At 42.3% G+C, this 12,951-nt stretch overlaps 1 protein-coding gene across 7 annotated transcripts in view; it reads left to right on the top strand.

Annotated features, from left to right (window-relative positions):
- Positions 1-12,951, top strand: part of TRAPPC9 (trafficking protein particle complex subunit 9) — a 701,153-nt gene that overhangs the window by 150,384 nt on the left and 537,818 nt on the right. For all 7 annotated transcript variants that reach the window (XM_053558761.1, XM_053558762.1, XM_053558766.1 and 4 more), the window contains 2 exons: positions 88-214; positions 10,225-10,370. In XM_053558761.1, the coding sequence (XP_053414736.1) occupies positions 88-214; positions 10,225-10,370 (273 nt within the window). The remainder of the gene's footprint in view (positions 1-87; positions 215-10,224; positions 10,371-12,951) is intronic.

Here is a 12,951-nt window from a genome sequence, read left to right as displayed (position 1 = left end):
TCCCCTTATTTATGTTGTGAATGCTCCAAGTAAAATCTACCCACTGTTGCTCAACAAACCTTTATTTTGTTTCTGTTTTCTCTTCAGAAAAGAAAGACGTGACTCAAAGCCTAGAGAACTATACCTCCAAGTGTCCTGGGACCATGGAACCCATCACTCTGCCGGGGGGCCTCACCTTGCCCCCGGTCCCCTTTACCAAGCTGCCCATCGTCAGGTGAGTGGGAAAGGCGTGTTTCATCCCAGACAGTGCTCTGGGCTGATTGGGAATAGAGATCTTAGAAGAGGTTCTGGGTTTTTTTTTTGGCTGAGTATTGGACATGCTATGTCATTGAAAGCGATAGCAGTCCTGTAAAGTGTGAATGCTGTGGAAATTAGAGGATCACGACCAGTGACATCCCATAACTGCTGCAGTCATGAGCCTGTTAAATGGCTGAGCTACGTACAAACCCAGGCCTGCCTGGTTCCAAGGCTCGCATTGTGACCACTGTGCAGTGGTGGAAACCCTCTGACCACATCACTCTCCCTCTAAGCTGTCAGCCGTTTCCTTTTTCTGGACTGGGCACCCCAGTGGCACAGGGGCAGGGCAGCTCCTCCAAAGACAGCACTTTCCGGCTGTGCAGCTGTGCTCGTGCCCTGCATCTGCCAAGCGGGCAATCACTTTCCTCTCCCTGGCTTGATCCTGTCTGATCCTCATTCCTGTCCAGGGGTCCTCAAACTGCGGCCTGTGGGCCACATAAGGCGGTGTGATTGTATTTCTTCTGGTTTTGCTTTTTACTTCAAAATAAGATACGTGCAGTGTGCATAGAAATTTGTTCTTTTTTTCTTTTTTTTTTTTTAACTATAGTCCGGCCCTCAACTGTCTGAAGGACAGTGAACTGGACCCCTGTTTAAAAAGTTTAAGGACCCCTGTGACTCTTTCCCAGCCCGGTTTACAGGGAGTGTTTCCTATCAGCCCCTGGGTTTCCATGGCACCTGTGGTGTTTGTTATTGTGTACAGTCTTGGAATTACCTGTCTCCAAAAGGGCTCCTAACAGATAGTGAGATTTCAGAGTGGAAATCCTTTGGCATGTGCAAAGTGGGTACCTATGAAAGATTATAACCTAATCTTGTAATTGAAGTAATTTCTGAATTTCTGAAAGATTTGTTTGAAGGCTGAAATGAAACAGTTGAAATGAGATGTTTTGTGGTTGAGTAAAAGTGCTGATGTGGTGAAGATGCATCTTTAAAACTCTCTTGGTGTGGCTCCTATTTCCCCAGTCCCCCTTTGCCTGGCTATGCAGTGAGCTTTGACTCATAGGCTGGCTGTGTTACATGAACGTTACCCTTCAGGGGTCAGTTTGCTCACCTCCCCTCACCCGCTACCAAATTTAGAATGAAAACCCATGGCATTAAGTTACTGTGAGAATTCAGAAGAACTAACGTTTAAAATTGTGTGGTACAGTGCTTAATACATGTTAGTTTTCTTTCTCCTGCATTTCTTAGGACTGCTGAATGAAATATTTTTTTTTGCCAAAGTGAGAATTTTAGGGGCAGGAAGGGGTACTGTTCACTGAAGTCCCTTGCTGGTCACAGTTGAATTTTAAGAATACGTTCTACAGGGAATGTGGGAGGTGCAAGGTGCAGCATTCAGAAGGCTTGGCTGTGGCCTGACACTTTGTTCTGGTCGCTACTTGGGATGGACTTAGAGCATCGCAGTGTGCAGCCCCGAGGAAGGGAGTGTTCACTCTGGTGCCCGTGCTGCCTCCTCACACTGGTGCGGCCTGGAGCAGATAGGCCCTCTGTGGGCTTTCCAAGGAGTAAGACTTCTAGTAGAATGTATTTGATTTGAGATTAAGGGCATGATTCATTTAAAAAGAAATGCAGGCTAGAAAAGCCTTTCTTTTATTTTATTTTATTTTTTTTATTAAATCATAGCTGTGTACATTAATGCGATCATGGGGCACCATACACTGGTTTTATAGACCGTTTGACACATTTTCATCACTCTGGTTAACATAGCCTTCCTGGCATTTTCTTAGTTATTGTGTTAAGACATTTATATTCTACATTTACTAAGTTTCACATGTACCCTCGTAAGATGCACCGCAGGTGTAATCCCACCAATCACCCTCCCTCCACCCATCCTCCCCCTCCCTCTCCTCTCCTCTCTCTCCCCCTTCTCCATATTCTTAGGTCATAACTGTGTTATAGCTTTCATATGAAAGCCATAAATTAGTTTCATAGTAGGGCTGAGTACATTGGATACTTTTTCTTCCATTCTTGAGATACTTTACTAAGAAGAATATGTTCCAGCTCCATCCATGTAAACGTGAAAGAGGTAAAGTCTCCATCTTTCTTTAAGGCTGCATAATATTCCATGGTGTACATATACCACAATTTATTAATCCATTTGTGGATCTATGAGCACTTGGGCTTTTTCCATGACTTAGCAATCATGAATTGGGCTGCAATAAACATTCTGGTACAAATATCTTTGTTATATAATGTGATTTTTGGTCTTCTGGGTATATACCTAGTAGAGGAATTATAGGATTGAATGGCAGGTCTATTTTTAGATCTCTAAGTGTTCTCCAAACATCTTTCCAAAAGGAATGTATTAATTTGCATTCCCCCTAGCAGTGTGGAAGTGTTCTCTTTTCCCCACATCCACGTCAACATCTCTGGTCTTGGGATTTTGTGATATGGGCTAATCTTACTGGAGTTAGATGATATCTCAAAGTAGTTTTGATTTTTGCATTTCTCTGATGATTAAGGATGATGAGCATTTTTTCATATGTCTGTAAGCTGTGCGCCTGTCTTCTTCAGAGAAGTTTCTCTTCAAGTCCCTTGCCCAGCCTGCGGTGGGTTCACTTGTTCTTTTCTTGCTTATACGTTTGAGTTTTCTGTGGGATTCTGGTTATTAAACCTTTGTCGGAGACATAACCTGCAAATATCTTCTCCCATTCTGAGGGCTGTTTGCTTGCTTTACTTACTGTGTTCTTGGCTGTGCAGAAGATTTTTAGTTTGATCAGGTCCCAGTAGTGTATTTTTGAAGCTGCTTCAATTGCCCGGTGGTTCTCCTCATAAAATACTCGCCCAGACCGATTTCTTCAAGGGTTTTCCCTGCACTCTCTTCTAGTATTTTTATAGTTTCATGTCTTAAATTTAAATCATTAATCCAGTGAGAGTCTATCTTAGTTAATGGTGAAAGGTGTGGGTCCAGTTTCAGTCTTCTACAGGTTGCCAGCCAGTTCACCCAGCACCATTTGTTAAATAGGAAATCTTTTCCTCACTGAATGTTTTTTTTTTTTATTGTTAAATCATAGCTGTGTACATTAGTGAAATCAAGGGGTACAATGTGCTAGGTTTCATATATAATCTGAAATATTCTCATCGAACTGTTCAACATAGCCTTCATGGCATTTTCTTAGTTAATGTATGTAGACATTTGTATTCTGCATTTAGTAAGTTTCGCCTGTACCCATTCTAAGATGCACCATAGGTGTGGCTCCACCCATTGCTCTCCTTCCACCCTGACCTGCCCCCTCCCTTCCCCTACCTTGGCCCTTTCCCCATAGTCTTGTGCTATAGTTGGGTTATAGTCTTCATGTGAAAGCTATAATTTAGCTTCATAGTAGGGCTGAGTACATTGGATACTTTTTCTTCCATTCCTGAGATACTTTGCTAAGAAGAATATGTTCCAGCTCCATCCATGTAAACATGAAAGAGGTAAAGTCTCCATCTTTCTTTAAGGCTGCATAATATTACATGGTATACATGTACCACAGTTTGCTAGTCCATTCGACAGTCGATGGGCACTTGGGCTTCTTCCAAGACTTAGCAATTATGAATTGGGCTGCAATAAACGTTCTGGTACAGATGTCTTTGTTATATTGTGATTTTTGGTCTTCTGGGTATAAAGCTAGTAAAGGAATTATAGGATCGAATGGCAGGTCAATTTTTAGGTCTCTAAGTATTCTCCAAACATCCTTCCAGAAGGAACGTATTAGTGTACATTCCCACCAGCAGTGTAGAAGTGTGCCCTTTTCTCCACATGTAAGCCAACATCTCTGGTTTTGGGATTTTGTTATGTGGGCTACTCTTACTGGGGTTAGGTGATATCTCAAAGTAGTTTTGATTTGCGTTTCTCTGATGATTAAGGATGATGAGCTTTTTTTCATGTGTTTGTGGATCGTGCGTCTGTCTCCATTAGAGAAGTTTCTCTTCAAGTCCCTTGCCCACCCTGAGATGGGATCACATGTTCTTTTTTTGCTAATACGTTTGAGTTCTCTGTGGATTCTGGTTATTAGACCTTTATCGGAGGTATAACCTGTAAATATTTTCTCCCATTCTGAGGGCTGTCTGCTTGCTTTACTTACTATGTTCTTGTCTGTGCAGAAGCTTTTTAGTTTGATCAGGTCCCAGTAGTGTATTTTTGATACCTCTTCGATTGCCTGGGGAGTCCTCCTCATAAAATATTCACCCAGGCTGATTCCTTCAAGAGTTTTCCCTGTACTTTCTTCAAGTATTTTTATAGTTTCATGTCTTAAGTTTAAATCTTTTATCCAGTGAGAGTCTATCTTAGTTAATGGTGAAAGGTGTGGGTGCAGTTTCAATCTTCTACAGGTTGCCAGTTAGTTCACCCAGCACCATTTGTTAAATAGGGAATCTTTTCCCCACTGAATGTTTTTAATTGGCTTGTCAAAGATCAAATGATGGTTAAGTAGCTGGGTTAATCTCTTGGTTCTCTATTCTGTTCCATACATCTACCTCTCTGTTTTTGTGCCAGTACCATGCTGTTTTGATCACTATTGATTTATAGTATAGTCTGAGGTCTGGTAGTGTGATTCCTCCTGCTTTGTTTTTATTTCTGAGTAATGGCTATTTGAGTTTTTTTCTGATTCCATATAAAACGAAGTATTATTTTTTCAAGATCTTTAAAGTATGACAGTGGAGCTTTAATAGGGATTGCATTAAAATTATATATTGCTGTGGGTAGTATGGACATTTTAACAATGTTGATTCTTTCCAGCCATGAGCATGGTATGTTTCTCCTTTTGTTAACATTTTCAGCTATTTCTTTTCTTAGAGTTTCATAGTTCTCTTTATAGAGATCTTTCATGTCCTTGTTAGATAAACTCCCAAATATTCCCTCTTTTTTGGCACTACTGTGAATGGAATAGAGTCCTTAACTGTTGTTTCAGCTTGACTATTGTTGGTATATATAAAGGCTACCGATTTACGAATGTTGATTTTGTAACCTGAGATGCTACTGTATTCCTTGATCACTTCTAAGAGTTTTGTAGTAGAATCCCTGGTGTTTTCAATCATGTTTACAATCATATCATCTGCGAAGAGCAAAAGTTTGATCTCTTCTGACCCTATATGGATACCCTTGATCGCCTTTTCTTCCCTAATTGCGATGGCTAAAACTTCCATTACAATGTTAAACAGCAGGTCTGGTTCCTGACCTGAGTGGAAATGATTTCGATTTAACTCCATTCAATATGATATTGGCTGTGGGTTTGCTGTAGATTGCCTCTATCAGTTTAAGAAATGTCCCTTCTATATCAATTTTCTTAAGTGTTCTGATCATGAAGTGATGCTGGATATTATCAAAAGCTTTTTCTGCATCAATTGAGAGAATCATATGGTCTTTTTTTTTTTTTTGGCAGGGGCTGGGTTTGAACCCACCACCTCCGGCATGTGGGACTGGCGCCCTACTCCTTGAGCCACAGGCACTGCCCTGGTCTTTGTTTTTTAATTTGTTTATGTGCTGAATTATACTTATAGATTTACGTATATTCAACCAGCCTTGAGACCCTGGGATAAAACTGACTTGGTCATGATGTATAATTTGTTTAATGTGTTGCTGGATTCTGTTTGTTAGGATCTTGTTGAATATTTTTGCATCTATATTCATTAGTGATATTGGTCTATAATTTTCTTTTCTTGTTGGGTCTTTTCCTGGTTTGAGGATTAGGGTGATGTTTGCTTCATAGAATGTGTTGGGTAGTCTTCCTTCCTTTTCTATATTTTGGAAAAGGTTGAGTAATATAGGTACTAGTTCCTCTTTAAAGGTTTGGTAGAATTGTGACCTGAAGCCATCTGGTCCTTGGTAGAAAAGCCTTTCTTAATAATTTTTATCTGCATCATGACTTGGATCATTCTTTCTTTCTTTATTTATTTTTTGAGATAGAGTCTCATTATGTCACCCTTAGTAGAGTGTCGAGTGCTTGGTGTCCTAGCTCACAGCAGTCTCAAACTTTTGGGCTTAAGTGATACTCCTGCCTCAGCCTCTAAGTAGCTGGGACTACAGGTGCCCGCCACAACACGTGGCTATTTTTTTTTTTTTTTTGTAGTTGTCGTTGTTGTTTAGCAGGCCTGGGCTGGATTTGAACCCACCAACCCCTGTGTATGTGGCTTGCGCCCTAACCACTGAGCTAAGCCTTGGATCATTCTTAAATTTAGGAAATCTTCTAAAATAGGACATTCTGAATCTCACAGAACATTCTGGTCTTTCAATGCTATATCTAAGCCTCAGGCCTCTTGTCTGAAACTAGGGAAGATTCGTCCTTGCAGGTGATTGGAACCAAAGAAGAAAAGTGCCTCTGTTCTCACAGAGATTACAGAAGATAAACAGGCTGGGTCAATGAGGCAGCCTTGGCTAGAAGTTAAAGTCCTTGGGTTTATCTGTCACTAGCAAGTGACCTTGGGTGAGGATGGAGCGTCTTTAAGGTTCATTTTCTTTACCTCTAAAGGGAGTATAAAAATTGTCCCCTCCACAAAAATTGTAGTTTGGTTTTGTTTTAGCCAAGTTGATACATACAAAAGCACGGAGCCCAGTGCCTAGCGTACCATAAGCACTCAGTAAATACTAGTTTTCCTCTTGGAAACACTTTTACACCTGTTTTTTAAACAGTACATTGATTAAAAGAAATACTATAATACTAACATTTTAATCCCTGTTGCTGTTTACAAACTTTAAACAGTTGAGGTAAAGTTTATTAGTATGAGATTTATGCAGCTGCTGGCCCCTGAATCTCCTGTGCTCTGTGTTGTTTGGGGGTGGCAGAGCCTCTCTTTCACTGTCAGATTCTTTGTGGCTCAGATTTCAGAGTTCCCTGTGGGCAGCTTACTGAGTGCTGCCTAGAGTCCTGGTGCCGCTGCTCTTGCCCAGTATAGTCATAGACAGGATGATAGTAAACTTATGCCACCCTCTCTGGGTTGATTAAGAATCAGATGAACACCATGGTTTCTCCAGATGGAGCTCCTGGGCTTTGTGCTAGGCTGCTGCTGTTCCCGCCCCTATGCGCCCTTCTTGCCCCTTGGACTCTGATTTCCTGTGGCAGCCCAGCACCTGTGCTTCCCTGGCTCTGCCCTCCTTGAGGGCTTCATGACTGAATTGTTAGGGGGACATAGGAAAGGGGCAGATGATTTTTGTTCTGTTTTGAGCAATAAATAAGCTTGTTTTTAAGATCTTAGTACAACATGAACTAAGCTCACCTCAGAATGGGTGATGCAGATACGTATTTTGCCTTATTTCCTAAAACACTTGAGGAAGCTTATATAAATATTATGTTAAAAATAGTTAAAGTTAACCAGAATGAAGGGAAAGTAAGGGTGGGATAAGAAATTAGAGTGATGAGTTCTGTTAGTACCTAGAGATCCTAAGGGCCTCTGTGCTGGGTTGAGGCGGGAAGAAGCATGATTCTGATAAACTAATGAGAAGGAATTGCAATTGACTATAAAATCCTCTGTTTCTCATAAACAGACACCTGTCAGTTATCCTGGAGAAGTAGCACCTGTTCAGGGTAATGGGACCAGAAATTCCTATTGTGCTTTCTCTTTTTTTTTTTTTTAATTGTTGGGGATTCATTGAGGGTATAATAAGCCAGGTTACACTGATTGCAATTGTTAGGTAAAGTCCCTCTTGCAATCATGTCTTGCCCCCATATATTGTGCTTTCTCTTAAAGAGAACATTGTTGGGCCGGGTGCAGTGGCTCTTGCCTATAATTCTAGTACTCTGGGAGGCAGAGGAGGGAGGGTGGCTAGTGCTCAGTATGAGCTCAGGCTGGAGTGTAGTGACACATAATGACAACTCACTATAACCTTGAACTCCTGGCACAAATGATCCTCCTGCCTCACCCTCCCAAGTAGGTGGTATTACAGGCATCACCATGCCTGGCTAATTTTTTCTTTTTTGGTTTTAGATATGGGGCCTTCCTATATTGCCTAGGCTGGTCTCGAAGTCCTCTCAAACTCCTGTTGTAAAGCAAACCTTCCTCCTCAGCTTCCCAAAGTACTGGGACATGAGCCACCATGCCTGGCCCAACAAAAGTAATTACTTATGGAAATGATAAAAATATGTACACAATAGCCAATAGTAGATATCAGGCCCTAAATATAGTAGAACCTCTGCAAGTGACCACCCAAGGTTTATAACAGACTTATAACCATGTGGTGGTAGTCGACATAGGAGCAAGGCCTGCTTTACTGATACATGCATGTGGTACATGTCTGGTCTATGAAAATTAGGTCAACTTAAGGAGTTGGTCAATATAGGGAGATGGTCAGCTATGAGGTTCCACTGTAATTACATAGATTATTAACACACTATAAATTATAGATTTGAGATAGAGTTCAGGTGCCATTTTCAGTTAACCAATGAGTCTTTAATTTGGTGGCAATGATGGGGAAGGATTATTCACTGATTTTTTTTTTTTTAAATTTCAAAATATGGGGTACAAATGTTCTTGGTACATGGATTGCGTTTGTAATGCTGTAGTCACAGCCATAAGTGTGCCAGTCACCCAAACAGTGTTCTTTGTACCCATTAGGTAGGCTTTTGCCCCTCCCCCCCCTTCCCCTGATGCTCTTCTTCTAAGGGACTAACATTGAACTCTTTCAACCTGGAAAAGAGCTCTAGAGTTTAATGAAGGTATTTAAATTGCTAAAGATCAAAACCTTCCAGTCAGAGTGAGGTTTGAGCTGCTTTGAGTGTCTTTGGTGTTTTTAAATCTTCAACTTTTTTTTTTCACGGTAAATCTTCAACTTTTAAGTTAATTATACTATTGAGGAAAGATTATAGGCATTTTTTCAAAAAGGGGCTTAGGGATCCAAACTCAGGGCAGTTTTTCGGCCTCCCAGATGTATTCTTTATAATCCTAACAGGTTCATACCACTGTTCAGAACTTTCTCTCCCACAGTATCTCTAATGGGTACCCACCCCCCAGTGGAAACATGGAACCGGGGAAAGGAGGTGTTCTCTAATCCATATGACATTATAAGATACCTCTTAAATTAAAAAAAAAAAAAGATACCTCTTATTTTTCCCATTTTGTGAGTGAAAAGGCTGAGGTTCCAGCATATTAAATGATCTTAAGAGCACAGTGCCTCCTGTCACCATCACTTTCAGCCATGGGATTTGGGGCAGTATACTTAGTCCTTCTCGTGTCCAGTGTCCCCGTTGATAATATGGAGACAATAGAAATAGCACCCAAACTAAGCAGGTGGTTGTGATGTTTGATCAAGATAATACACAAGAAGTGATTAGCATGGAACCTGAGCACCTACATATGCTCAGGCTCCATGGATCAGTACATTTTCACTAAATGCTGGCTGGTTGAATTTGAGCATGAGCACAGATCAGCAGACATCCACAGCAGGGAAAGCAATTTAAGGCACAGATGGTGCTGCTGGAGAAGCAGCCGTTCCTGTCCCTAACACAGAGGTGCTATTACCTGTCTCCTGTGGTGCCTTCTCAGGTCATGGGCCAGGCTTCAGCTTCCTCTTGCTGCAGGGAGGCCCACAGGGCAGGGAGTGGCAAAGAGGGAAGAGCCAGCCTGGCTGAGCCCTGGATGCTGTGCTGCAGGCATCCTGAAGGTGGTGGCCCTGTCTGCACTTTATAGACAAGGAGCCCAGGTCTTGGGGAGGGCAAGGCACTGCCCAGGGGCCACACAGCTGGTAAGTATTGCAGTGAGATTTCAGCTTGGCCCTTGACTCACTGTCCCGGGGCCCAATCTCCGGGGCCTACAAAGGCCCGAGATGCCCTCTGGGGTAGTCCTGAGCTTCATGCAGCATTCTTCTGCTTTGTCCTGGTGAATTGAAGTGCTTTTCTTCTCTCTGTTTATTTTCTATTTTGACTGACTTAACTGTTTTTCTAACTTGGCATTTGGTAGTGTTTATCCTGAAACCAAGCTAACAAGGCAGTTGAAGTATTTGTGTTCCCTTTGAAACAATAGGCGTGTGAAACTGTTGAACCTTCCTGCCAGCCTGCAGCCGCACAAGATGAAAAGCTTGGTGGGTCAGAACGTGTCGACCAAGAGTCCTTTCATCTATTCACCAATTATCGCACACAGCCGTGGAGAAGAGCGGAACAAGAAAATAGGTAGGACCATCTATCCGGGCTTCCTAACTGTTTTCTATCCCTGATTCCCAATGTTTTCCTAGAGTTTTGCAACCTCAGGCCAGTTCATCCACATGTGTGTGCACATACAGGTATATAGGCGTGCGTATATTCTCTATAAGTTTATTTGGTTTTTGCTGCCTTTATCAGAGAGTTGCCCATAGATCTGATTTTTAGAAAATTTATTTCATAAAAGGCGATTTTGTGGAAGTTCTGGAAACCAGGAAGACTTCTGTTAACTGAGACTCCTCTGAATTTCAAAGCAGAGTTCAAAAGTTCCAGTTCTACTTACAGTCTTGAGAGGGAGTCGGCAATCGCCAGGCAGGAGCTAGGCTTTAGCCCCTAGAGAGCTATCTTAGTGACCTGTGGGCACAGCTGTGAGTGATCATCAATGTCCAGCAACCAGAATTCCCCTTTCCCCTCATTGGAGGTGGGAGATGTGGTCCTGTGCTGGTGCTTGTCCCACCAGCTCTGAGACAACGGGCATGCTACTCTGCAGGAGCCTCTCTCTCCAGCAGACCTGGGCTGATGGACGTGGAAGTACGGAGGCTCTTCTCTCTGAAACCCTCCGAGGGTCTCGGGCTGCTCTTTTTGGGTCTCATTAGGGTTGGTGATGAGTCTTCTCCTTAAAGAACTTTTACGGAAGAGAAACTTCTAGACATGATTGAGAGCTCTGGAGGCATGAAATCCCTCTTAGGACCAGGGATGTAATGTGTGGGATCCAGTACAAAAGGAAAGCACGAGGTCCTTTGTTCAAATATTACTGAGGATTCAAAGACACAGACAACCAAATGTGGCCTCTGAGTGTGGGGCCAGCGCCCCTGACTGTGGATCACAGGCCTCTGGTGCCTCTTCAGTCTTAAGAAACTGTGAGGGCTCCTTTTTATGAAGTCATGCCCTACGCTTGTTGAAGAGGGCTTAAGCAGACACTATGCAGTGATTCTTATAACTGTTTGATGCTGACGCTGCAGCCATTATTATATTCCCTATTTACAGATGAAAAATAGAGCCTGAACAAATATAAATTACCTGCCTTAGGTGAGAGAGCTCATGAGGAGGTGGTGGAGCCCGTCTCCATCCCAGCTTGTGCGACTCAGTGCTCACCATGGTAAGAAATACCTGCTCATCTTGACTGAGGGTAAATTTAGTGGATGATGTAGAATTTTTTTTCTGAAATATAGCAGAAGGTTCAGCCAGAATGCATATTATTTGTTTCCTACTCATAAGTAGGAAAAGGTAATTTATATTCTCTGGCTTCTAATATATTTTTGGCAATATATATGCTTAATAGCTGCTAATTCCTGTCCTTCCCACTGCTCCTGGGGAAGAACATCAAGGAAGGGCATCACCACATGCTCTGACACACTAAGGATTGGAGAGGGATTATCTCCTTCTTCAGGCAAAAATAACTTGTCATGCAATAAGTAATTTATCTTAGAACCATCCTTTAGTAGACAAAGACCACCTAAGTATCCTTTCAGCACCCCAGAAAATGATTTTGTTTTTTTGAGACAGAGTCTCACTTTGTTGCCCTGGGTAGAGTGCTGTGGCGTCATAGCTCACAGCAACCTCAGACTCTTGGGATCAAGTGGTCTTCTTACCTCAGCCCCCCGAGTAGCTGGGACTACAGGTGCCCACCACAATGCCTGGCTATTTTTAGAGATGGGATCTTGTTCTTGTTCAGGCTGGTCTTGAACTCCTGAGCTCAGGCAATCCAACTGCCTTTGCCTCCCAGCGTGCTGGGATTATAGGTATGAGCTACCATGTGTGGCCCCTCTCAGAAAATAATTTTTAAAATCTTTTTTTAAATGATTTTTAAAAATTATTTTTTGACCATGACAGAGGAAACAATTTCTTAATTATTAGGCACGGCAACTTGTTTGAAAAGAATGAGTGTTTCTGTCTGTGGTGAAGAGTAAGCCAGGACACTGGCACCTGCAAATCCGGGCAGGCTGGATGCAGCTGCTGGGATGATGGAGGGACAAGACTTGAATTTCCAGAGCCCTAAGGGGTGAAGCAGTAGAGTGCAAAGAGCATACTTGGGTTTGAATCCTAGCTATCTCATTTATAAGGGCCATAAGGCGGGCAGGCATTTCAACCTGTCAGGTGAAGTTTTCCTTTATTTAGAATGAGAAGAATAATTGTTCTACCAACCAAGTAGACCTTGGTTATTCCGTGCATTGCCCAGAGGCTCAAACGAATACACGGCTGTGCAAGAATTTTGTAAATTCACCTGGCAGGCTCCTTATTAGTTTGTGCAGTCTCAAGATGCCAACTTTGTGTCATATCTCATAGATTTGGTGGGGCCAGTCTTTATCTCTGTGCAGGGTGCCTGTACCAAGTGTTTGCAAGAAGCTGTGTAGCTGTGTCTTGGAAACATGGTTATTATGAAAGCTCTGTGGAAGTTGAAGAATTCTGGTCAATAAGTCTCTGTGTCTACTCTAGAAAAAATCCCACACTGCTTTCTTTGCCACCCATGTCCATTCTAGATACGGCGTTGAGTTCAAAGGCCTGCACTTGACTCTCTGTTGTACCACTAGCTTTGTGATTCGTAGGCAAATTT

Source organism: Nycticebus coucang, chromosome 13, assembly GCF_027406575.1.
Source record: "Nycticebus coucang isolate mNycCou1 chromosome 13, mNycCou1.pri, whole genome shotgun sequence".
NCBI classification, from domain to species: Eukaryota; Metazoa; Chordata; class Mammalia; order Primates; family Lorisidae; genus Nycticebus; species Nycticebus coucang.
Note: the sequence above shows the minus strand (reverse complement) of the source record. Positions and strands in the feature narration are given on the sequence as shown.